Source organism: Lynx canadensis, chromosome C1 (assembly GCF_007474595.2).
Source record: "Lynx canadensis isolate LIC74 chromosome C1, mLynCan4.pri.v2, whole genome shotgun sequence".
NCBI classification, from domain to species: Eukaryota; Metazoa; Chordata; class Mammalia; order Carnivora; family Felidae; genus Lynx; species Lynx canadensis.
Window position 1 is genome coordinate 23,796,580 of NC_044310.1, and position 27,094 is coordinate 23,823,673.

General features: G+C 39.9%; 1 protein-coding gene across 3 annotated transcripts in view; it reads right to left on the reverse strand.

Moving 5' to 3' along the window:
* Window positions 1-3,942: 3,942 nt before the first annotated feature.
* PTP4A2 (protein tyrosine phosphatase 4A2) overlaps window positions 3,943-27,094 on the reverse strand; it is a 31,764-nt gene continuing 8,612 nt past the window's right edge. For 2 of the 3 annotated variants that reach the window (XM_030327833.1, XM_030327834.1), the window contains exons 2-6: window positions 18,791-19,490; window positions 14,694-14,786; window positions 9,984-10,114; window positions 7,299-7,373; window positions 3,943-6,475 (exon numbers count right to left, since the gene is read on the reverse strand). In XM_030327833.1, the coding sequence (XP_030183693.1) occupies window positions 6,367-6,475; window positions 7,299-7,373; window positions 9,984-10,114; window positions 14,694-14,786; window positions 18,791-18,886 (504 nt within the window). In that variant the 5' untranslated portion in view covers window positions 18,887-19,490 and the 3' untranslated portion in view covers window positions 3,943-6,366. The remainder of the gene's footprint in view (window positions 6,476-7,298; window positions 7,374-9,983; window positions 10,115-14,693; window positions 14,787-18,790; window positions 19,491-27,094) is intronic. The other variant, XM_030327835.1, reaches the window with a different exon arrangement.

Consider the following 27,094-nt stretch of genomic DNA (forward strand, 5'->3'; position numbering starts at 1 on the left):
ACCCCTTACCTGCCTTACTTTCTTCCAACTTTCAGAGCGTTAATCATTATCTAAACATGTATTACTTGGTGGCGTACCTGTTTATCCTTTCATCTCAGCTAGAATTTAAGCCCTGTCAGGGCAGAGCATTTCCTGCCATATCCTCAGTGCCTAGAACAGTGTGTAGTATGTGGTGGGTACTCAAATACTTAGTGACTAGATCATCTCTCCTCCTATGGGTGCTTCGGTCACAGCACTTAACACGCCGTTTGTATCATCAAAGTCTAGGCTCTGTTGGTTATGAAGCAACGGACACAAACTAGGGACAAGGGACACGAGGGACAAGGGAAGGGGCAGGAATCACCGAGAAGGCCTCATGGCAAAGTGGAACTTGGCTGGGGCCGAGGCATTTCTACCCAGCTCCCGGGCCATCGTCTTTTATGTTTTGCTCCCTAAGCTGCAACTCCATCCTCCTTGTCCTGTGTTTACTCAGCTCACCTATGACCCAACATATGCACCGGCCCTGCTGGCTTCTCAACATCCAAGAGTCTCCCTCAGTTAAAAGTAAGAATTTGCAGGCCGCTGGTTAGCTTTGGGCCAGCTGTCTATCTCTTGACCCAACTAGTTGTAACCTTGGGGATGGAGAGGGAGGCACAAGGGAGGAGTGTCTAGCACGCTTCCTAGAATCTCAGGACAACCAAAGCTGCCTGGCATAAACCATCCCCTCCAGAGATAGCAAATCATGCCACTTCTCCCAAACATACCTTCCTCTTTATCGACTCCCTTGTATTGTTTTTCCTGCCTGAAATGTATTTTCTTCAAAGCCCAGCTTCGGTACATTCACAGTGTTGTGCAGCCATCACCATTGATTCCAGAACATTTCATCACTACAGAAAGAAACCCCATACCCATCAGCAGCCACTCCACATCCTCACCCCCACCCCAGCCCCAAGCAACCACTCATGTTTTCCATTCTCTCGGGTACATATCTAGAACTGGATATTGGATACATTGCAATTGCCGGGTTATATGGCAACTCTAACTTTTTGAGGACCTGCCAGACTGTTTTCAAAAGAGGCTGCACCACACTGTCCATCCCCATCAGCAAGGTATGAGGGCTCCAGTTTCTCCACACTCTTGCCAGGACTTGTCACTGTCCACCGTTTTTTTTTTGTTGTTTTTTTTTTTTTTAAGCCATCCTAGTGGACGTCAAGTGCTACCTCATGCAACAGCCTTTTCTACCTCACACGTCAAAGCCCAGTTCAAATGTGACCACCATGGAACTTCCTAACCTGCTCCAGGCCAGATTGTCACTCATTCTCCATAATACCATCATTTATCTATTGATCTATTACCATTCCTGAGCACCCGGTACATGCCAAGCACTGTTCTAGGTGAAGATACAGTGAACGAAACCAAAAATCCCTGTGCCCTGTGGAGCTGGCAGAAAGAGACAAAGTTTGTGAAATGGTTGTTAAGGGCTAAAGCATAGCCACACAGAATATGCCAATGGGGGGGGGGGGAGGGCAATTCTAAAGTGAAAGTCATGGAAGTTCTCACTGAAGTTAAGTTGAGCAGGAATTGAAATTGTCTGAACTATGGAACATCCATGAGAGATGTCAAGTAGGTTTTGAATAATGGGTCTGGAGTCCAGAGAATAGAGTCCAGGTAGATAAAGCAGAGGTGGAGATCATGAAGAACCAGAACCTCAGACTAAGGTGTGGCTGCTAAACTAGGTGAAACCTCAGAGTATGAGATCTGTCCTAGAAAGCAAAACTCTGTGTTCATTTTCTATTGCAGTTGTTAACAAATTAACACAAACTTAGTGGCTTAAAACAACATAAATCTATCATCCTACATTCTGTAGGATGTCCTACATGGGCCTAAATCATGGGCAGGCTGAGTTCCTCTTTGAAGACTCTAAAAGAGAACGTTTCCTTGCTTTTTCCAGATTCTGGAGGCCCCCTTCCTCTATCTTCCAAGACAGCGACACTGCATCTCTCGGACCATTCTTCCTTAGTCCCATCTCCTTCTGATCTCAGCCAGGGAAGATTCTCTGCTTTTAAGGACTCACGCAATTAGACTGGACTCATCTAGATAATCCAAGACAATCTCCCCATCTCAAGATCCTTAACCACAGTCAGAAGTCCTTTTTACCATGCAACATATTTACAGGTTCCAGGGATTTAGAGTATGAACATGGGGTAGTGGGTTGGGAGGCATTACTCCTCCTACCACAATAAATGAAAGCATTTCAAAGAGTGATTAACTATGTCATATGCTAACATGTCAAAAAAAAGTTAAGGATTAAGAACTGACCATTGGACTGGGGCGCCTGGGTGACTCGGTCAGTTAAGCGTTCGATGTCAGCTCAAGTCACGATCTCGCCGTTCTTGAGTTCGAGCCCTGCGTTGGGCTCTGTGTGGACAGCTCAGAGCCTGGAGCCTGCTTCGGATTCTGTGCCTCTCTCTCTCAAAAATAAACATTAAAAAAAAAAATTGACCACTGGATTAAGTACCACAGAGGTTCTAGTGATCTTTACACGGGCAGTTTCAGTGGAATCAAAATCTTCATTGGAATGGGTTCAAAAGACAAAAGTAGAGTGCACTGTTACATAACTCTTTTGAGTTTTGCTATAAAGAGCAAAGGGGATGAGTGTGGGTCAAACAGGATTTTAACATGGAAGAAATAATAGTACATTCAAAGGCTGACGGGAGTGATCTAGCAGAGGTAAGTTAATGAACAGAAGGAAGAATGGCTGGATCTGGGCCCTTTGAACAGTGATGGAATCTAGTACACAAGTGTTAGAGCTTGCCTGAAGAAGGGCCAGGACAATCTGTCCATACAACCAAAGGAAAGACTAAGCATACAAGCAGAGATGCATGTAGGTAAGTAGAGACGCCATCAGGCAGGAGCCTGCGGAAATTTCCTTGTTTCTATTTTCTTAGTCTGGGCGGGGGAGGCCGCAAACTGAGAGAAGGGGGAAAGAATTAACATTTAAGTGTTCTCGAGGAAAGTCAAGGAGTAAATAAATCAAAGAGAGAAATGAAGCAGGATTGTCAGACGGTACTAAGGTCTATCTAAGGTCACGACTTTAAACACAGACACGGAGTCAGCGTGTCCAGTTGCACAAGTGCACACGTGCAAATAAGGGGGCGGACTGAACTTCACCAAAAATGGAGCCAGGCAAGTAAAATGAAGAAAGAGATGCGGCAGGGCAATTTGCCATGTAGCCAAGTGAATGGAACAACAGCCCACTGAATGGAAGCTAGATAATGAAGACCAGAAGGTGGGAACTTTAAAACAGGGAGGAGGCTCAATGAACTTTAAGTCACACAGTACTGTATCTGCTTACTCTGTTCTTAACATCTACAGATCTAACTCCTCTCCTAAACTAAGGTCCTCACAGTGCGAACAGTGTCTTGTCTTCTCGTCCTTAGTACCGTAGCAGATAAGCTTGTTTTCTGAATGAATGGATGGATGCTGACCCATGGTTTGAAGGAAATTCCCCACCCCAGACCTAGGATATATAATGTTCCTCCTTCCTTACTGTTCCGTAAGAGTTCAAGTAAAAAATTGCAATGCTTCACCAAAACCTATGGTATAAACAAATCCTTTGGTCCTAAAAGCCAGCAAGTTATTGGGAACCCACCTCTTCCCGAGTAGCTTAAAAAAAAAAAAAAAAAAAAAAAAAAAAAAAAAATCCCGTGGAATAAGATGCTGAATTCCTACAATGTTGTGTCCAAGAACTGAACCCCGAAATGTACCAGATGTATCCCAACTGCAGTTAAGTTTGCCGTATTGAACACCTGGGTGGCATGAAATCTTTGAACTTCCCAGCCTCTAATTATTTCACCTCCTTGCAGTAATTAGCAGGATCCAAAACAGACCTTGAGAATACTAAGTTTTCTAAGGAGACATAAATGAAATTCAACCTGGGGTGGAGAACAATACACAGACAAAGAGCATGTAAAATATGTTTTATTGTTCTTTAAAAGGGTTCAGGGTTTGGTTTTAAATCAGGCTGCACACCTTTCATCAGTCTGACATCTCTCTCACCATGTCAAACTGGCTTCAGCTAGCAATACTTCATTAAATCCAAAAGAAAGAAAGAACTTTTAATTTTGAGGAAGAAAATCCAGTTCTGAGAACAATTAACATTAGTATGTAATTTAAAACAAAATGAGGGATAATGTTTCTTGTCGCTTTATACACCCTTCTCCTCATACAGAACCAGGAATGTAATTTTCCTAACTCAGGCAGGCACTGATACTGCTGGACACTGCACACACATATACACCCGACACATGCGCGCGCGCGCACACACACACACACACACACACACACACTCCCCACAAACAACAAAAATCAAAGCATGTCAAAGGGAAAAAGTTTGTTATTGTATTGATCAAAACCCTTGGAGTCAACAGACAGTCCGAGTTTAGATGGTATGCTGTTTTGATCTTGAACCTACGTTAATGGAATCTATTGTAATGTTCTGAAATAAAGAATTTTGGAGAGTACCATCATTTTTCACTTTAAAACTCTAGAAACAATTTCAGAAAGCATTATTTTGTTTTGTTTTCAGGGATGGGGGAGGAGAGAACCTACATACTTTCATTTAGTTAAAAATCAGAACAACTCCGGCACAGGAAATAGGCAGTTCACATAGCCAGCCAACGTCTGAGGTATCATCAGTGTGAGACAAGGTCCCGGTCCATTCCTACTGGCCTAGCTGATCCTAAAAAAAATGGGAAGTTTATGGCTCTGCATAGCAAATTCCAGCAAGACAAGATGACCCTAAGCCTTTATTCAAATCCTTAGCAGCAGAGCACTATTAAGTAATGTTTAGATGAAGGGTGCAAGAGCCCTGGATGGTGTCCTTCAACTTGCTTTGTGAGTGCAGCCCGGTCACGACTGCTTTCTGCAAAAGAGCAGAAAAACAGCTTCTCTAGATCAGCACAATGAACGCAGCAAAGAATCTGTAAAACTGATACTACACCATTTCATCAACAACACAGTCCCTTTGCTATTCACTGGGTTGCTTTAGGTCTCTCTGCCACCCTGGATGGCCTCTGGACACATACTCACTAGGCATTGTTGGTTTTGAACCAGCGATTTTTTTTTTAATCTCATAAAGAACCTAGTAAGAAAATAACAAGGCAATCAGTGGTTAAACTTAACTGTACATAGAGGGGGCAGTTTGGAAAATATGCATCACAGGCATTTCTCGAGTCCAAAATACCCCATCTTTGCTGTTAACTCCTTCCACCATTCTCAAAAATTCATAGTACGAGTAAATCCCGAATAAAAACTTCAAACTATCGGCATTCTCTGATAACATGAGACAGAAAATCAGAGTAATGCTACGACCCACAATTTTCGGTGATGTACAAAGTATGCTAACTCTCCGCCTGGACACACCTTTAGTGATGGCCTGGAGCGCTCCCCTTCAGAAAGCAAAAGTTTCTGGGATACCTACTTAGCTTCATTGGTTGGAAAAGAGAAGAATTCGACTCTCAGCTAAGTTCTCTGAGAAGAAAGACTCTTTTTAAAATGCCATTTCCCCACTAATTTACCAAAACAAAACCAAAACAAAAGGCTCCTGGCTACGTTGCCTAATGTTGAATAGGGTTTTCAAGAAAAGAAACTAACATGAACACCCCATCATCAGTAAAGACTAAAAACCACCTGGATCATATAATATATATGCCACTGCTTTTTTTTTTTTTTTTTTTTGGTGTTTTTTGTTTCTTTTTTTTTTGTTGGTTTTTTGTTTGTTTGTTTTTTCTAAAAGTGCCCAGGTGGGCTTAAGGCTGCCAGACTGCACACACGTCTACAGCAACAAGGGCTTCTCCTATTCCATCTACAACTTGTATCAGGGGTGGGGGGTGGGGGGATGGGGAAAGAAGAGAAGAGAAAAATATACGCCCACCACCACCAAAAAGAAAAAGAAAGAAAGAAAGTCCCACAACAGGGAGACCTATGTGCCAAGCATAATGGAAAAGTGTGCTCCCCAAACAGATGGTTCTGCACAGGCTAATGTTCTGCTGGTTTTCCTTAGAGACCTAGTTTGAAAAGTTAAAAAAGACAGGGGATTTTGATATAATTCAATTCTGACAGAAATTCAAACTCCAACAATTAGGAGCAAACTCATCCTTCACTGAATTAATCCCTTTTTTCTTTCTCTTTTTCTTTTCTTAAACATTTTATTCATGTTATAGAGGGATTTCTTTTTTGCTTTTTTCCAATCATTAGGAGAGTGGTTGAGGAGTACTGAATCCATCGCTACTTTGGTGACACAGTTAAGATTCCAGATTCACATTTCCAGGTACCAAGAGTTCCCTCTAAATGCACAATCAAGTCAGCCTTCGTTTACACTTCTTTCTACTGAACACAGCAGTGCCCATTGGTGTCTCTGACACGCAATCGCATCTTAGGTCGGTATTTCTCCAGGTAAAGCAGCTGTTTGGAATTGAATGCTCCCCTTCTTTTTCTGAAAATACAAGAATGACAAACTTTATCATGTAAAAAAGCTATCTGATTCACTGAAATGCATTATTTATGGCCTAAGGCTTTTCTAACTTCACGCTGTGAAAACCAGTATATTCCTTGTACAGTATCACTTCTTAAGAGAAGGGGCTGATGAACGACCAAGTATTAAATGAAGCAGCAGGCACAGATGGCATTCCTTGAAATATGCCACCTTCCTAGAGCTGCTACCATACATTTCATGACCTCTTGTCACAGTCTTTTCTTTTCTTTTTCTTTTCTTTCTTTTTTTTTTTTTTTTTTAAAGAAAAGGCTGAAAGGGAAAGGACAAGGTATTAACTGCCAAAGAATTCTAGACAACAAAATAACATGGCCCATTACTCCAGACTGATGCCAAGATTCTGTCTGGGCACTACCATCCCGATTTTGTGCCTGAACAGGTCACTTAAGATTCTTAAGTGATTAACTGCTCCTCTATAGATTCTTCCTTGCCTCTTGGTCATAGCTGCACTTGAAAGGTGTTTTGGACATCCACTAAAAGAGTCACTCGATCTCTGAGACTCTACTACCTATTCATTTTAAAGATTCCTAGATATTCAAGTCATATTGGACAGATTCTTTAGCGTCCAAATTTGCCACCTAACTTAAAAAATCTTTAAATCTGGGAGCCAACAGTACTGTTACAAGTTTATCACTTTTGATTTCTTCGATCAAACAATATTTTAAACCAACAAGTTACTCCATACTACAAAAGGGTACTTTCCGTAATTCCTTCTTCTTGTATGGTCTTGCTTTATGTGTTTCTGAACATAAAACTTCCTACTCACTGTCTTATAAACTGAACTGCATCTTCATACTTCATTCCACATTCAATCAAAGCAAGTGCAACCAGCACGGGTGCCCTATAGAGAGAAACGCATCTGTAAATATCCACAAGTCTTTGGAATTGAAGGATTTTTTTTTTTTAACCCAGGATTACATATTACCAAAACAACACGAAGTTTGAGCTTCCCTTTTTTTCCGTGTACTAAAATAGCTATTTTCCTTATACAAATGTCTGTATCATGATAGGGTCTATGGTGTTACCCACTTTTAGTAAAGCACTAAATTCTACACCTCATTAAGAGATCTTTATTTAAAGCACCATCACATTAGATCTCAAATTTTCACATTATATGTCATCAAAAATTCTTCATTGGCCTTTAACCAGTACTGTAGCAAAATAAGTGAACAAGTGTGTCATCCATACTAAGCATCTCAGAATTTTCATTACAAATCCATTTTAATATCATTTCCTCAACAAATACTAAAAAGGTGCTACATTTCTTCAACAAAATCCTTTCTGTGAGCTACGAGAGTGTCAGAAAATTGGTATTTACAAACAGTTTTCTATATAAGTATCTTTTTTTTTTTTTTTTTTTTTTTAACATCTAACAAGGGACATTGAGGCCTGAGCAGGTCCCAACCTGTCCTTGGTTTGGAGATGTTATCTGCCTCATAAAGCAAAGGAGAGGGTTTGTCTTCTGGGAAGACAAAGTTGTCTCCTCTGAAAAAGCCTCCTACATAGTTGGATTTGGCATCTTCCAGGAATGGGAAGGCAGGGATTGGGGCCTAGGGAGTCTGTGTTTTCAGCTGAGGGAGAGACAGAAGACTGGATCCTGATCAGAGAGTCCAGAGTGAGATATAGTTACCTCCAGGACTCGTTACTGTGAACCCAGCTTGGGCTTCATGACAGTCACAGAAGCAGACTCCTTAACAATAAAATAATACACACAAAAAAAATCTAACAAGGGAAATGATGTTTGAAAATGTCTACTACCTGGGACCGCAAGCTGGTACAGCCACTCGGGAAAACAGCATGGAGGTTCCTCAAAAAACTAAAAATAGAACTACCCTACAACCCAGCAATTGCACTACTAGGCATTTATCCACGGGATACAGGTGTGCTGTTTCGAAGGGACACATGCACCCCCTATGTTTATAGGCGCACTATCAACAATAGCCAAAGTATGGAAAGAGCCCAAATGTCCATCGATGGATGAATGGATAAAGAAGATGTGGTATATATAGACAATGGAGTATTACTCAGCAATCAGAAAGAATGAAATCTTGCCATTTGCAACTACGTGGATGGAACTGGAGGGTATTATGCTAAGTGAAATTAGTCAGGGAAAGACAAATATCATATGACTCCACTCATGAAGACTTTAAGAGACAAAAGAGATGAACATAAGGGAAACAAAAATAATATAAAAACAGTGAGGGGGACAAAACAGAAGAGACTCATAAAGATGGAGAACAAACAAAGGGTTACTGGAGGGGGCGTGGGGAGGGAGGGGCTAAATGGGTAAGGGGCACTAAGGAAATCTACTCCTGAAATCACTGTTGCACTATATGCTAACTAATGTGGATGTAAATTTGAAAAAATAAAATTAAAAAAAAATTAAAAACTATATATATACAAAATTGCAACAAGAAAAAAAAAATCTACTACCTGGCACCAACTTTGGACTACCTGCTAGAATAGGTACTAGTTACAAAACTGCCAAGTCCAGTTAGAACACTACCTTCACCCTCAGAATAAAGACTGAAGCTTCTGACCCTGAAGAAGAAACTGTAAGACACTGATATGAAAAAAAAGGAAAACAGCAAACAAAAGGGCTAAGCAGAGGTAACAGCCTGAGTCACCACCACCTTGAGGCAAGAGCAGCCTGCACTAATGTTCTGAGTCAAAGTGCACGTCATAAACTGGCATTTAATCTGCTGCCGATGAGAGTGTTGCGGCACCATTCCACACAGTGCTCCAGGAAAAAGGCTTTGAAATCAACATCATTTTTCATTCTCTCTACATCTCCTTTCAGGAGTTTGAAGTTCAGCCATCTTCTCTCCACCTGTTAACTTCCCATTCATCTCAATCCAAAAGTAACCCCATATAGATTCTTCAAAATCTAAAATTATTTTCATTTTGTTGCCTATTTCAAAGTCCTAAGCCTTTGAATATGTGAAATAAGGGGGCGCCTGGGTGGCTCAGTCAGTTAGGCGTCCGACTTCAGCTCAAGTCATCATCTCACGGTCCGTGAGTTCGAGCCCAGCATCAGGCTCTGTGCTGGCAGCTCATGGAGCCTGCTTCAGATTCTGTGTCTCCCTCTCTCTCTGCTACTCACCACTCACACTCTCTCAAAAACGAATAAATATTTTTTTAAAAATTGAATATGTGAAATAAGGAGAAGGAAAAAAATACTGAATTAAGACCATATTTTTTTTAACTCAAATAAGCTAATTACATTGAATCAGTTTCAACACAATTTCTGAGTGATCATCTACTAAACCTATTATGGCATTAGAATCAGACAACCAATGAAACACAAAAAGCTGTCTCAAGAAATCTACACCAGTTTTTGCTCTCATTTCCTTTTCTTTCAGGCAATTTAATATTTAGTGTCATAAATACAAATTTCTACCAAAGTGAAGTTTTTGATAATGAATTCACAGACAAAAAAGGAAGACCTTACCTTCCCAATCCTGCAACACAATGCACTGCAACACAGCAACCTGGCTCTTCACGAAATTTGGTTTTTAACAGGTTCAGCCAATCGTCTACTATCTGATTAGGGGGTGGTGCTCCATCATCAAATGGCCAATCCTGGAAAGGAAAGATCTTTTACATTAAATTGTTATTTTCTCCAGGATAATATCTAGTGCAGAATAGCTGCATAGTACACAGCGGGGATTTAAGTGAACTAACTGTACTTTATATACCTATTCTTAATACTGCAATTCTGATCACTATTGAAAAATGATCCAAGACCAAAATTCCTTCTCAAATACATGTAGTCAGCACTGTAAACATCTAATTTTATCTTATGGAGATCTTTTATCAGAGTGATGAGAAACCAGTGTTCCTCAAATATTTTATCTGAATAAAGCAGTAATTAGACATAATAGAGAAAACTATAAAACCGAGACAAAGTAAGAGAGGATAAACCCCTGTCAGTATGATGTAAGTGTCCACTCTGGCAAAGAATACCATCTGACCTATACAAATATTTTGAGGATTATCCCCTCAAATAGCTCTAAGTTATGATGTCTTTCCTTTACAGGAAGACTCTCAAGAAATCACCAGTAGTTGGCATATCGTAATAGGAATATACTACCATCTTTGTGCTTATATATTAAAAAAAAAAAAGTAGCAAATATTTTTAAAAGTTCTGCCTAAATTATACATATCCCATTTAACAAGCACAGTACCAGACGATAGGGTCCTGAGCAAATGGAGAACTTTTTCTTAAGTATCCCTTTCTCTTTATATTCACCAATTTGTGCATTTTTGGTTTTTTGTTTTTTAAGTAATCTCTACACCCAAAGTGAGCTGAAACTCACAATCTCAAGATCAAGAATTGCATGCTTGGGGCGCCTGGGTGGCGCAGTCGGTTAAGCGTCCGACTTCAGCCAGGTCACGATCTCGCGGTCCGTGAGTTCGAGCCCCGCGTCGGGCTCTGGGCTGATGGCTCGGAGCCTGGAGCCTGTTTCCGATTCTGTGTCTCCCTCTCTCTCTGCCCCTCCCCCGTTCATGCTCTGTCTCTCTCTGTCCCAAAAATAAATAAACGTTGAAAAAAAAAAAAAAAAAAGAATTGCATGCTTTACTGACTGAGGCAGCCAGGTGCCCCTTAGGTTGCTTTTTAATTAAGACCAACCCCATGTGCATTTATCATATAGGCAGAGGTTTATCTTCCTTTCTACCTAGCAAAAGACCTAAGAAACCAACATAAATCAGCTTTAAAGAAAGAGGGGAGGGGCGCCAGGGTGGTTCAGCTGGTTAAGTGTCCAACTCCTGATTTCAGCTCAAGTCGTGATCTCGAGGTACATGAGACCAAGCCCAGCAATGGGCTCTGCTTGGACAGCGAGGAGCCTGCTTGGAATTCTCTCTCTCTCCCACTCTCTCTCTGCCTCTGTCCAGTTCACATGCATGGTGCAGTGCACACTCTCTCTCTCAAAATAAATAAACTTTATTAAAAAAGAAAAAAAAGGGGGAAGGGAATTCACATTTTGCAGTCTCTCTCTTCCATCTAGCTTCAAGGACAGAAATGCAAAAACACTGGGAATTTTTTTTAAACATAAGATTATCCTAATGAGATTGGATAAGGACACTTTAAGACACTAGAGAAAGAAAAAGAGAAAAGTGACAAAACACTAAATTGATTCTACACTCATGGGCACCACTAGAACATTTCATGTAGCGCATCAGCAATGACAACACATTATGTTTGTCAACTACACCCCATTATTAAATGGCTGTCAGTGTTACCATTAAAAATGTTACCATAGAGTTTAACTGTAAATAGCAGTAAAACAAGTTAGTGCCTTAGTTGAGAGCTTATTTCCTCTAATACTTCCTAAAATGTACCTAGTTAAGTAACAGTAATATGAAATATGCTTCACTTACTCATATAAGCAGTCTCTACCAAAAAAATCATTAAAATAATTTAGAATGGTCTGAACTTCAAACTGATGGACATAAATGAAACTACCATTATTAGTCTTTTCCAATATGCCTCTGATTTGTAAGAACATTAGTCAAAGGATTTGAAAAGTCTTATTTTGGGGATATGCCCTTATAAAGTGTTCCAAACCCTCCTCACCTACCAAAAGTAGATTAACGATCCACTTAAAATCTCTGTCTGGGAAAAGGAAAGAAATTCCAAGCTTAATTCTAAATGTTCTGGTTTTTTATAAGCTTAAATTAGACCTTTAATTTTATCTGATCACAGCTATTTGAAACAAAAACAAAACAATAGCCGAGATTTAAGGGCCTAACATAAATCCCAGCCCTACCATTATCTTCTACAAACTAGTTCAAGTTCTTTAGTTCATGTCTCTTTCATAAAGGTGTTTACCAACATTACTGATTCAAACAGACTATGGTCAACCCACAGTTCATTCTCTGACCCATGCCATCTGTCAAAAACGGATTTCTCATCTGGCCACTGGAGATCATACTCACAACACAGGAAAAAGAACTTGTGTTCAGCCTAGTTTCAGGAAAAAAAAAATTTTTTTTTTAACACAGGGCTACATTTTATACAAGCTTCTACTTATTCCCCAGTGATTTACAGCCAGAGGACCTTAAAATCATTTAGAAATGGGAATGCAAGCAAATTATTACCATGCCATACTATTAAAATACATTTTTTTTACAACATAATGTTTGGGGGCACCTGGGTGGCTCAGTTGGTTAAGCGCCTGAATTTTGATTTCAGCTCAGGTCTTGATGATCTCATGGTTCGTGGGACTGAGCCTCAGGTGGGGCTCTGTGCTGGCAGTGCGGAGCCTGCATGGGATTCTCTCTCTCTCTCTCTCTCTCTCTCTCTCTCTGCCCCTCCCCAGATTGTGCACAAGTGCACATATACTTCTCCCTCTCTCTCAAAATAAATAAGCATTAAAAAAAACAGGGCGCCTGCATGGCTCAGTTGGTTAAGCGTCCAACTTCGGCTCAGGTCATGATCTCACAGTTCAGGAGTTCGAGCCCCACACTGGGCTCTGTGCTGACAGCTCAGAGCCTGGAGCCTGCTTCAGATTCTGTGTCTCCGTCTCTGTCTGCCCCTCCTCCACTTGCACTCTTTCTCTCAAAAATAAATAAACATTAAAAAAAATTTTTTAAACAAAATAAAAAATAAATAAATGTATAAAAAAAAAAACACCTAATGCTTGGTTGTTTTGTTTTTATGTTTTCACCAAAATGAAGGCGAGGTGGGGCGCCTGGGTGGCGCAGTCAGTTAAGCATCCGACTTCAGCCAGGTCACGATCTCGCGGTCCGTGAGTTCGAGCCCCGCGTCAGGCTCTGGGCTGATGGCTCGGAGCCTGGAGCCTGTTTCCGATTCTGTTGTCTCCCTCTCTCTCTGCCCCTCCCCCGTTCATGCTCTGTCTCTCTCTGTCCCAAAAATAAATAAAAAACGTTGAAAAAAAAAAAATTCAAAATGAAGGCGAGGAAACTTTACAGATCAGATATGAGACAGCTGCCTTACCAAGAAGGCATTTATTTCCTTTGCAACTGATTTTCCAACCACGGATGACCAATGCATTAAGACTACAAAAGTACCTCTCAATAAATAACCTTGTACCAATATCTTCTTTATTACTTTTTTCCTAACCAACTGCTTACAACACCACAGTGTCTTCCCACAATCAAATCAAATAGCTCTAAGACACCTAAGACTACAAGGTCATTTCATTACATGCTCTTGCAATTTAGACAACTATTTAGGGGAAAACAGCCTAATGCTCCTGTTTCTGATACATGAAATAGTGTATTTAGGGCTAAGGAGGAATTTAAAATAATTCCAAGCACTTTATGCTCAAACTGAGCATAAATAAATCTAATCACACATGAGCTTGTTAGGAGCCCACCAAAACGTGTCAGAACCTATGCTGATTACTCTAGAGCAAGATGCCTTCTCCCTCTCCCTTCTTAACCTCTTCTCCAACCTTTTTGTCCCCTATAAGTTATCCACAAAACATTAAATAACAAATAGTATTTGCAAAGTGAGACAGAATACAGCTGACCCTCAAACAACATGCATTTGAACTGTACAGATCCACTTACATGCAGATTTGTTTTCAATAAACAAAGTACGGTACTTTAACATATTTTCTCTTATTTTTTCTTAATGAAATTTTCTTTTCTCTAGCTAACTTTATTGTAAGAATATAGTACATAATACCTATAACATACAAAATATGTGTTAATGGACTGTTGATGTTATTAGTAAGGCTTGTGGTCAACAGTAGGCTTATTAGTAAAGTTTTGGGGAAGTCAAAAGTCATATGTGGATTGGTGTCTCTAACCCCGCATTCAAAGGTCAACTGTATTTCCATGTGACTTAATTCCTGATGGAAATTACTTTCAGCTAGATTCACAACAGTAGACTAGAAACAAAAACTAAATATTGCAATAATTTCCTAGAGAAAACAAAATCAAATTTCCATTTTCTTGAAATAAGTGTACATTAAATTTTGCTTTTCATTTGTTGAAAATACTTTGCATATATAGACTTTAAGGGCACAAATGAACAAAACTGCCAATCTAAAAAGTTTAAAAGACTGCTATCAACGTTGTACCTCCTATAAGCTTAAAAAGCATACTGAATGTCCAGTTTTCAAAACAGCTATGTTTAAAAGATACTACTAGTAGTTCGTAATGAAAAATGCAAACACTACACACTCACTAGAACGTGGATTCCTTCTTTTTCAACTGGAGCTTTATCATATGTAGCATCACAAACTCGAACCAAAGTTGTCACTCCATACTTCTTAAGTTCCTTTGAAGAAAAACAAATATAAGGGAACTTACTTTTAGAATCTGCAACCAAAACTTTAAAAGCATACAATTACGAATTGAAGCAATGAGACATCATTCTCAAAGATCAAAATCATTCTCATTGTGGCAACATATAGAATGGACACTCAAGTTCTTAATGGAAGCATCACTATGATTCACCTTTATAAAGGGCAGTTTGGTAACCTGTCACAAAACCTTTGAAAGCACACACACACTATGACCTAGAAATTCTACCTCTGAGAATTTATAGTAACAAAGTAATTAAATATACACCCAAGACTTAGGTACCAACACGTGCAGCATGGGCTGTCTGGAATGGTAAAAAGGTAGAAACATTAATGGTCCAAAAACAGGGGAACAGTTAAAGAAAGTACGGCATGGGGCGCCTGCGTGGCTCAATCAGTTAAGCGTCCGACTTTGGCTCAGGTCATGATCTCGCGGTCCATGAGTTCGAGCCCCGCGTCAGGCTCTGTGCTGACAGCTCAGAGCCCGGAGCCTGCTTCAGATTCTGTGTCTCCCTCTCTCTCTGACCCTCCCCCTGTTCATACTCTGTCTCGCTCTGTCTCAAAAATAAATAACATTAAAAAAAAAATTTTTTTTTAAAAGTATGGTACATCCATACAGAATACTGTGACAGCTATAAAAATAATACTAAGGGGGCGCCTGGGTGGCGCAGTCGGTTAAGCGTCTGACTTCAGCCAGGTCACGATCTCGTGGTCTGGGAGTTCGAGCCCCGCGTCAGGCTCTGGGCTGATGGCTCAGAGCCTGGAGCCTGTTTCTGATTCTGTGTCTCCCTCTCTCTCTGCCCCTCCCCCGTTCATGCTCTGTCTCTCTCTGTCCCAAAAATAAATAAACGTTGAAAAAAAAAAAATACTAAGAAGGTTGGGGGGATGATAAAATATAATGTGATGCTATCTATATGAATGTAAGTGAATATATACATATATGTAGAGAAAAACATCCAGAAGACAGGTATTAAGAAGAGTTAAGTATTTTTAAACTGTCTTTTTAAAAATTTTTTAATGTTTATTTTTGAGAGAGAGAGAGAAAGAACCTGAGCAAGGGAGGGGCAGAGAGAGGGGAGACAGAGGATCCGAAGCGGGGCTCTGTGCCAACAGCAGACAGCCCAATGTGGGGCTCAAACTCATGAACTAAGAGATCATGGCCTGAGCCGAAGCCAAAGGCTTAACCAATGGAGCCACCCAGGCAACCCTAAACTGTCTTTTGCTTATATGTATCTTCTGATTTTTACATACTAAGTACCACTGCTTTTTTAATTTAAAGAAACAAAAAGTGGGATGCCTGGCTGGCTCAGCTGGCAGAGCATACAACTCCATCTTGAGGTTGTACATTCAAGCACCATGTTGGGTACAGAAATTACTTAAAAATAAAATCTTCTTGGGGCGCCTGGGTGGCGCAGTCGGTTAAGTGTCCGACTTCAGCCAGGTCACGATCTCGCGGTCCGTGAGTTCGAGCCCCGCGTCGGGCTCTGGGCTGACGGCTCAGAGCCTGGAGCCTGTTTCCGATTCTGTGTCTCCCTCTCTCTCTGCCCCTCCCCCGTTCATGCTCTGTCTCTCTCTGTCCCAAAAAAATAAATAAACGTTGAAAAAAAAAAATTAAAAAAATAAATAAATAAATAAATAAAATCTTCAAAGGGGCTTCTGGGTGGCTCAGTCGGTTGAGTATCCAACTCTTGGTTTCAGCTCAGGTCATGACCTCACAGTTTCAGGGTTCGAGCCCCACGTCTGGCTCTGCGCTGGCAGCACAGAGCCTGTTTGGGATTCTCTCTCTTCTTCTACCCCTCCCTTGCTTGCACTTTCTCTTTCGCTCAAAATAAATAAACCTAAAAACATTTTTTTTTATTTAAAAAAAATTTTTTTTTTTTTTACATTTATTCATTTTTGAGAGACAGAGAGAGACAGAGCACAAGCGGGGGAGGTGCAGAGAGAGAGAGAGGAAGATACAGAATCCAAAGCAGGCTCCAGGCCCCGAGCTGTCAGCACAGAGCCCGATGCGGGGCTTGAACTCACAAACTGCAAGACCATGACCTGAGCCGAAGTCAGACGCTTAACCGACTGAGCCACCCAGCGCACCAAAAACATTTTTTTTAATGATTAATAAATAATAAAATATTTTAAAAAATAAAAGGAAACAAAAGTAATTTTGAAATTAAGATTAAAAAGTGGTATCATGTTACAAAGCCAACAAACATATAATTATAGCCAGAAGCCTTGCTCCTTTAAAAATTTTCCTCCAGGGCGCCTGGGTGGCTCAGGCAGTTGAGTGTCTGACTTCAGTTCAGGTCATGATCTCACAGCTCATGAGTTCGAGCTCCACGTCAGGCTTTGCACTGATAGCGTGGAGCCTGCTTCAACCCTATGTCTCCCTCTCTCCACCCCTCCCCTGCTCTCTCTCCCTCTCAAAAATAAACATTTAAAAAAACTTTTTTAACAAATAAAAAATGAAAATTTTCTCCAGTAATGCCTAATCCAGTGACTACCTATCTTCAGTGGGTCACCAACATCTTTTTATAGTTGCAGGACAGTGGCTTCTGCCACTCTTGGAGTCTATGGCCAAGGAATCCACAGGCTGAAAATAGTATCACATAATTCAACCAGGCTTAAAGGTGACTGAACAAGCTAAGGGCACACAGGCCTGGAATCAACTTACACACTGTGTACACACAGTTAAGAAGCTCAGGGAATTATAAGTATAAATAAGCAGGAACAGTGATATCCTACAAGTGTCCATCATTTGGTTAACTAAAGGGTAAAGTTATTCTAATTGCTAAAGGACTTTATTTTTCAGAGAATGGCCTTCTTCTAAAACAGACTCAGGAAAGTCGTTGCTATTACATGGAGTCAGTAATTTTAAAACACTTCAAAATACAAATAAAATCCTATTAAAATGAACTCCATAGTAGCCATTCATTGAAAGGTTATGGTACAGTTTTTTATAGTAAATATTTGTGTCCTTATGAAAGTCAAAACCTCTTCTGAACTCCATTTTGCTATCTGTAAAATGAGAGGGGTAGATTTAGAATCCCTAGGAGTTCATCCAGCTAAGTTTACTCTATAAATACAGCAGAGAAAATGAAAGATCTGACATAAAAATGTTACCTATAATACCTTTCCTCCCCATAAGGTTTTGATCCTTGTAGATGATAGTTACGACTGATAAGTAGTTCTGGAGTAGCTTTTTATCAAAAGTGGCTAGAATATTTGAGGGAGACCTGGATTTCAGGGTCAGAGACAGTTCTACTATATGTTGTATACCTCTAGCCAAATTACTAAATTACCAAATTGCCTTGAACCTCAATTTCCTCATCTGTAAGAGGAAGAAAATAACAGTACCTATACCTCATAGGGCTATTCTGAGTAGTAAATAATATAACGCCTAAAACTGCGCTTTTTTTTTTTTTATAAGACTGATTATAACGTTGGGTACATACTAAGTATTCAATAAATATTATCTTTATTATTAAAAATCTGACAAAAGAACTGCTAATTACGTAGAAAGGATATTAAAAAAACCAGCACTAGACAATCTCCCCAAACTCTATAAGTGTTCTTTTAAAAAACTGTTGTAGGAGCGCCTGGGTGATTCAGCTGGTTAAGTGCCCAACTCTGGATTTCGGCTCAGACCATGTTCTCATGGTTCGTGAGATCGAGCCCTGCCCTGGGCTCTGCGCTGACAGCACAGAGCCTGCTTAAGATATTCACACTCTCCGCCGCCCCCCCCCCCTTTCTCTCTGTCAGCCCCTCCCCTGCTCACTCTCTCTCTAAATAAATAAACTCTAAAAAAAGAAAATTGTTATAATTAATTCAACCCAATTTAAACAGAGACTGGGAAGGATGACCACCCATATTCCAATCACAGAAATAAATGGCTTTGTGGTAAGAGATTTCTTTACTAATGGTGTTCACTTATAATGGAACTTTACCTATAAATCAATCCAAAAAGTAGACCATACTACAATCTTACCTCTGTGAACTTGTTGAGGGTAGCATTGGTAGGGTTGTGAGTTATCAGAAAACGCATGTTCTCATAGGAGATCTCCACAGGGGCTGGACGGTTCATTATGGCAAATAAAAAGTGTGAGCGTGCGTGTGTAGGTGTGATGGGGAAAATGAAAAAAAAAAAAAAATCAATAAATCTTGAAATGTTTCACAGCAGAAAACATTAAAAAGACCACTAAAATGCCTAGTATCAATCAGTGTTTTCTCTATTCAACTTGTTTATTCTTTAAGAAGCTTCTCTCTTCAAGGTAAGCAGAAGTATTTAGAATCCACTTGAATCCAAATTCAACTTGGGCCTCAATGTCTGCAGATGGATACCTTCGGACTCCAAAAATTCCAACTACATACAAAACTGAAATAGCCTTTACTACATTTAGGCACTAGTGAGACAAGTTAAAAGTGTAGGTTGCTTTCCACTTTTGTTTACTTGATGCTTAATTTTACTGGAGTCATTAAAAGAAATATGCTTGTAATAAAAAAAAAAAAAAAAAGCCAACTGTTTCTGAGGCCAGTCTCGGTGTCCAGAGTCTTCAAGGCAATGTTAATTATGGCACATAGAAGCCCCAAGCTCACTTGTCAGCAAAAACGCTGTGCTGAGCCTGGCAGAAGTCTGCCCTCACGCTCAGAATCGCCATAAATGTGCAACGTATATTCCAACGAAAAACCTAGAGGAGAAAAGCAGAAGTAAAATGAAGTGGAGGTTGACAGCATAGTAAACATGATGCTCAAAGTCATGAATACATTCTCTGTGAGCCCAAAGAGCTCTGAAATGCTGAAATGCCACCAAGTTTTAATTACTGTCATCTATGAAGACTAGGATAAAAATGTATACCAAGAGTTTTAAAAGTCCAAAATTCAAAAGTGTGTTTTTTCTTTTCCAAAACGGGATTCAGCAAAATTTCTGTGTCAATAAGATTATTTGTAACTCAAGTTATTTTTTAAATGACTGAATTTTTATTTTTTTAAATTTTTTTTTTCAACGTTTATTTATTTTTGGGACAGAGAGAGACAGAGCATGAACAGGGGAGGGGCAGAGAGAGAGGGAGACACAGAATCGGAAACAGGCTCCAGGCTCTGAGCCATCAGCCCAGAGCCTGACGCGGGGCTCGAACTCACGGACCGCGAGATCATGACCTGGCTGAAGTCGGACGCCTAACCGACTGCACCACCCAGGCGCCCGTAAATGACTGAATTTTTAAATTCACTTAAAATAGTTATTAAAAGATCCTTAAAGAACCTTCCGTCCATAGGCTCTTCGTAAAGTTCACAGCAATCTTATTCTTCTGCTTTGATGGTTAAGTCTTTCATATACACACTTTGCTTAAAATAAGATACATCTGTAAATGGATGAAGGATATTTACCAAAATTTCACTCTGAGGACTGAATTCTTTCTATCCAAAGGATATGCAATGGCCCCCAATTATAACACTAGTCCATAAAGTACTTTTTGAAAAATTAGCTTATTTTCCTCACAACTCTGAGTACTTATTGCTACCTAGAAGGAATGAGGAAAGAGCATCAGAAAAGTGAAATGACTTGTCTAGGTAAATGTCTTCTGTTAATCCAATGTTCTTCCAATGTACCACACATAATGCCTGCTACCTCAACTAATGCATGAATCCCATCATCTCATTTCTAGCCCAGTTTACTTCTTTACTATTTCTCACATCACATCTCTATCTCAAGAGTACAAAGCATCTAAAGGTCATTGATTCACACAGCATTCTTCTGCCCAAATATTAATCCATCCCCAAAACAAGGCAAAAAAGTGGCAGAATTTTTTAATATTATTTTGGGCCTGCTGCTTTGAAACACAGTAACCTTTATAGTTAGCTCAGTCAGAGTATCAAGATAATCATAAATTGCTCTGAGGATGCCCGGCTGGCTCCGTCCGTAAGGGTTTGGAAGTGAGGATTTGGGAGTTGGAGCCCCACCTTGGGGGTAGAGATTACTCAAATAAATAAATAAATCTAAATAAATGAACAGCTCTGGAAATAGGGACAGGGTTTAAGTTCTTTCACTTGCCTCTTCTCAGCCACCAGTAAACGCTTATTTAGTAGTCTCTGAAAAGATGATTTGACCAGATAGAAAAAGACATGGAAGATAATGGTTACAGAACCATTTTCAGGAAGAAACTAAAATGCATCTAAGAAAGAACCTAAGCTTACAAACTTTCAAGCCTATTCTATTCACAAGTCATCTTTTTATGATATTCTTATGGCACTGTATTTTGTTGTCACTGACATACTTGTGACTATATTAACCATGGACAAAAGCACAAAACACATAAGAAATCCAAAATGGCATTCTAAGAACTTCAATACCTCAGCAGAAGTTATACACTACAGTAAAAACATGAAACTTCTATACTCAAACTAAGAAAAACAAGAATATACACCACCACTTTCCCAACTCCTAATTCTAACTCTAACCACAAAACACAGCCACCTTAGATTACACATTTCATAGAGTACTACTCCCTGTGCAGTCAAGGAATTTTAAAGCTACAAGAAACTTAGAGAGCAACTACTCTGACCTTGTTGGGGGGGGGGGGGGGGGGGGGGATGATGTTTGGGAGGCAGATTAAAATGACTTAACTAAGACCACATTCCTAATAAGTAGCAGATCAAGGACAAGAACCCAGATCTCCTAACTCCATTCATGTTTCCAATTTTGACTAGGAGGAACCCACATATTTTTCAAGTCATAATTTTTTTTCATGCAACTGTAACTTTTCTTCAAATATTTGCTTGGATGTTGATCTGCAACTCTGTGACCTTAAATAAGGGGAGAAAAGATTATTAAAGTAACCACTCAACAATGGTTTGCATGCAGTGAAAAGCAAAACACAAGGAAATTCTAACCTATTGGAATCCCTTTGGTTTAACGATGTTATCACAGCTAGTATGTGTGTCAGCTGAGGAAAAGCACTGAAAGACCTGCTTTGTAGGGATGGCCAGGCTTAAAAGGTTACAGCTCTAGCATTAAGTTTTCTACCTAGTCTCCAGTGTTTGTCTGCTCAGCAAACAAAACAAATGTTATCCCATCTTACTCCTCCAACTTCATTTTAGAAGGACCACTTCCAAGGATAAGGATAATTCATTATTAGATTTTCAATTCTTAACACCATACTGAGATCCCCAGCAAAGGAATTTCTGCCAAATGAAACAGTATGTTCTATCAATGTTAACAGATACATGATAAAAACAAGCTTCTGCTCCTTCTCCAGCCCCCCTCCCCAGTTCAACTACACATCAACAGCTAAATGCTCTTGCACCTGTCAATTCAGATAAACTAATGTTAATTCCTGTAACAGACATAAGAACACAAAACAAGCAGTCTGCAAAAAAATCATAAACAACTCACCACAGCTGGAAAATACTCAAAAGTTACAAAGGCCTGTTATTTCAGCATAAACTTAGCACCTGCACATCTTACAGGAAAACTTTCTTCTAAAACTGTCTCACTGGCATTAATTAAGTAATGTTATCTTTTAGAGAACTTAACTTTTAAAATGTTGAATTTGGGACATTTCCTATACAACATTTCCATTTTTAACAAAAGATGGTAACTTCGCTGCAGGATTAGAAGGAATGGTCTGTGACAGAAAAATCCATTTGAATTTTTTTTTTTTTTTTTTTTTTTTTTTTTTTAAGAGACAGAGACAGAGCAGGAGCAGGGCAGGGTCAGAGAGAGAAGGAGACACAGAATCCAAAGCAAGCTTCAGGCTCTGAGCTGTCAGCACAGAGCCTGACCAAGGGCTCAAACTCACGAACTGTGAGATCATGACCTGAGCTGAAGTTAGAAGTTTAACTGAGCCACCCAGGCGCCCTGCAACCGTTTTAATTTTTTTTTTAATGTTTATTTATTTTTGAGACAGAGAAAGACACAGCATGAGCAGGGAAGGGGCAGAGAGAGAGGGAGACACAGAATGTGAAGCAGGCTCCAGGTTCTGAGCTGTCAGCACAGAGCCCGATGCGGGGCTTGAACTCACGAACTGTGACATCACGACCTGAGCTGAAGTCGGACGCTTAACCGACTGAGCCACCCAGGTACCCCCCTGAAACTGTTTTAAATTAAGGAGACGAAGAGAGGAAAGAGGGAAAGAGAAAACAGAATAAAGAGGAGACTGGAAACAAGCAAGCAGAGGCCTACCAAGCTAAGATAGTGTACTGCCAGAAAGACTAAGTCAGTAACACAACAGAGACTACTTAAAGCTTTGAAAAGCGGTGTATTAGAGTTTAAATGTCCTGTGTCAAGTCTAGTCCTAACATCTACTTAGATGAGAATCAAAAACCAAAATACATGAAATTATACACTAACCATCAGTTAATCATGGTATATTCTTAAAAAGGAAAACCATGCCGAGGTTAAAAAGAATAAAACACGTCTATGTGAAATATGGAAAGATGGCTAAGAGACTAATAAGTGAAAAGAGCACATGGTAGTATGAACAGTATATACAGAAATACCTGTGAGTGCTGTATAGCTTTCATACCCATCAATTATCTGGAGAGTTACAAAGAGGTAACAGTGGTTGTCTAGGGGGTGGAAGGGACTGGAGCTGGAGGCCAGAACTCTGAATTACTCTACCATAATACATACCTTTTGAAATGTTTTGTTTTTCATATATATATATATATATATATATATATATATATATATATATATCACTTTTATAAAATTCTAGGGTATGGGATGCCTGGGTGGCTCAGTCGGTTAAGCATCTGACTTTGGCTTAGGCCATGATCTCTCCATTCATGAGTTCGAGCCCCACGTCAGGTTCTCTGCTGTCAGCACAGAGTCCACTTCATACACGAGTCCCTCTCTCTCTCTCAAAAATAAATATACTTTTTAATTAAAATAAAATTCTAGGGCGATAAAGAACCCTACAATGATTTACAATTTACGTTCTCAGGGCACCTGGGTAGCTCAGCCCATTAAGCGACTGACTTGATTTCAGCTCAGATCATGATCTCACAGTCGTGAAATGGAGCCCCACATCAGGCTCCACGCTGGGCTGTGAAGCCTGTTTAAGATTCTCTCTCTCTCTCTCTCTCTCTCTCTCTCTCTCTCTCTCTCCCCCTCTCCCCTTGCCCCTCCCACACGTGCATACTCTCTCTTCCCTCCAGCCCCCCAAAAACTAAAAACTACAATTTACATTCTCAACAGTGCTATAACCATAGGATTACAAAGAGCCTTAAGAGAGAGCTAGTCACTCTGTCCCAGGCAGGCCTGTACCTACACAATTCCAGACAGTTTTCTTCTTTGTTAAAGATATTAAATTATTGGGGCACCTGGGTGGCTCAGTTGGTTAGGCATCTGACTCCTGATTTCAGCTCAGGTCATGATCTTAGTGTTTCTGAGACTGAGCCCCAAGATGGACCCACGCTAACAGCCTGCTTGGGATTCTCTTTCTCCCTCTCTGCCGCTTCTCCCACTCACACATGCATGTGCACTCTCTCTCAAAATAAACAAACTTTTAAAAAAGTATTAAATTATTGAGTAACATTCAGGTTCCTCTTTGGCAACTGTAATTCTAAGTTCAAACATAAATGAACAGAATTTGAGGGCAACCCAAACTTACTAGGCATCCTTTTAAAAATCCTGTCAATCCACTCACATCAAGTTTTCCACTGAGAAATTACCCCTATTTCCAAATTAAATAATACAATAAACCCTCTAATTTGATGGGTCACACCAGTATTCACCAAATTAAAACAGTAAATTATAACATAAATGCACAATAAAGAATTCTAGACCTAAGAAAAAATCTAAGAGCAAAGGTCTAGAAAAACAAGCAAGCATACATTTACTGTTGCTTTTCTTACCAGAAATTCTACAGGAAGTCATGCAAATTTGAGTCAGCTTGGTTTGTACAAACAGGCAACATGAAAGCATTATACTGCATGTAAGGCTAAAACCTTGCAACAATCTCTTCCTAAAACAAATTCATCTCACTTCAACAAAGACACCAGCACTTCTCTTAAACTAGAAATGAATAATCTGTCAACGGTAAAGAATTCCTTCTTCTGAATAGTTAAGACATCCTCCTTGCAATTTGGCTAATTAACAACTGTTAATAATTCAAGTGTATATTAGACATTTCCTACGCATCATATACTTTTATAGATGCAGCAAGAGCAGTAAACAAAAATTCCTGTCAGGGTGGATCTTATATTTTAGTAGGCAGAAAAAGACAAACTATGCCACTGTTACAGAGGAAAATGCAAAGTAGGGGAATCTACAGTGCCAGAAAAGAGAGGGATTCCAATTTTAAATAAGGCTATCAGAAAAGGCCTCACTGAAAAAAGTGACATTTTATCCAAGACCTGGGGGTGTGAGCCAAATAGATATTTGAGGGAGCATTCTAGGCAAAAGGGATTAGCTGTTGCAAAGGTTATGAGGTGGGGCCATGCTTGGAGTGTTCTAGGAACAGCAAGGGGGCTAGTGCCACCGGAGCAGAGAAGGCAATGGAATGAATAGGGTCAGAGAAATAAGAGAGCCTTAAAGGTCAATGTAAGTATTTCGGTCTTGTTCCAAGAAAAATGATAAGGTTTCAAGGAAGATTGACAACTTATGTTTAAAAAGACCACTCTAGCTGCTATGTGGAGACAGATAATACGAGTAGTGAGGGCAGAAACACGGAGATCTGGTAGGAACCACTGCTAGCCGTATCAGGAGAGAAATAGCTTGGACCATGGTAATAGCAGTGGAGGATAAGGAGGGATCAGTTTCAAGATATACTTTGAGGTAGATCTGTCCAGACTGGATGTGGGGTCTGTGAAAAAAGAAGGCCCTGAGTAACTCCAAGAACTCAGAGAAGCCTAACTTAATATTCTGAGTCTATTCAAACAATGGACCATAAAATCACCACAACACCATGCAAGAATAGGGAAACTCCTCTGTATCTACTGCATCCTGACGATTTGTGGGAAAATGTATCTTAAAGACTTGTTAATTAAGGAGAACTCAACTTCACTAATGAATCTTCTAGTTACCTGTCTCAAACTGAAATCGTACTCTTCTTTCATACCCTACCAACTCATCAGAGCCTTGTAGAAACAACAGTTCTACTCTCTCTGCTACTTTGTTCATCCCTCGATGGTTGCCATTTATCAAGCTAAAATTGTATACATCTGGATCCGTGAACTTAGACAATTCAAATTAATGTTAGTTCCCCTCCCCTACTACAGTGGCAGGGAGTTGATAAGGAAAGAGGTATCATTAAATTCTACACAAATTAGGATCCAAAATATCTGTAAACAAGCTAAAAATACCAAGATGCTTCTTTACTGCTAAAAAAAAAAAAAAAGTTTCATAGTTACTGTCTTGGTTATTCCCACTTTTCCACTTCCTCATTTAAGGAGGGAACTTGAGAATCAAGTTCCAGTACAGAAATCAATAATCACTTATATAAAAAGAAATCATGACCTTGATGGTGGGAAAGTATCTTAACATTTCAGAACCAGCCTGAGATACATGGCCTGCCACTCAGAAAGGAAAGTCATTAACCAACAATCACACCTGCTTCTGAGAACAGTGACCGTTATTTACTGAAGTCCTGTGGGCTCTGTTCCCACTCAAATGAAAAGGGAGTGGTTTTCAAATTTGTATGTGCCCTAGTGATTAGAAGTACTTGTCATTTTCTAGTAATTCTTACCTCTACAAATAACTATAAGATGAAAACTGCATTAAATATCTTCAATACCACACTTGAAAATATTTACTTTTCAATTTTGTACTTTACCGTTTCTCTAAAAATTAGCAATTCTCCAGCTGAATTTCTTTTCCCAAAAATGTTATTTTTCCTTTAAATTTAAATAAAATTTTAACGGTGGTAACAGGACTATGGCCAGTTTTCAGTTTTTCCAAAATAGTCATTTGAGGGGCGTCTGGGTGGCTCAGTCGGTTAAGCGACAGACTTCAGCTCAGATCATGATCTCACAGTTCGTGGGTTCAAGCCCCAGGTTGAGCTCTGTGCTGACAGCTCAGAGCTTGGAGCCTGCTTCGGGTTCTGTGTCTCCCTCTCTCTGTGCCTCTCCCACTCATCTGTCTCTCTCTCTCTCTCAAAAATAAATAAACATTAAAAAAAAAATTTTAGGGGCACTTAGGTGGCTCAGTCGGTTAAGGGTCCGACTTCGGCTCAGGTCATGATCTCATGGTTCGTGAGTTCAAGCCCCACATGGGGTGAGCTCAAGCCCCACTGTGGCCTCTGCACTCCACACTCTCTGTCTCTCTCCCTCTGCTCCTTGCTCACTCGCGCTC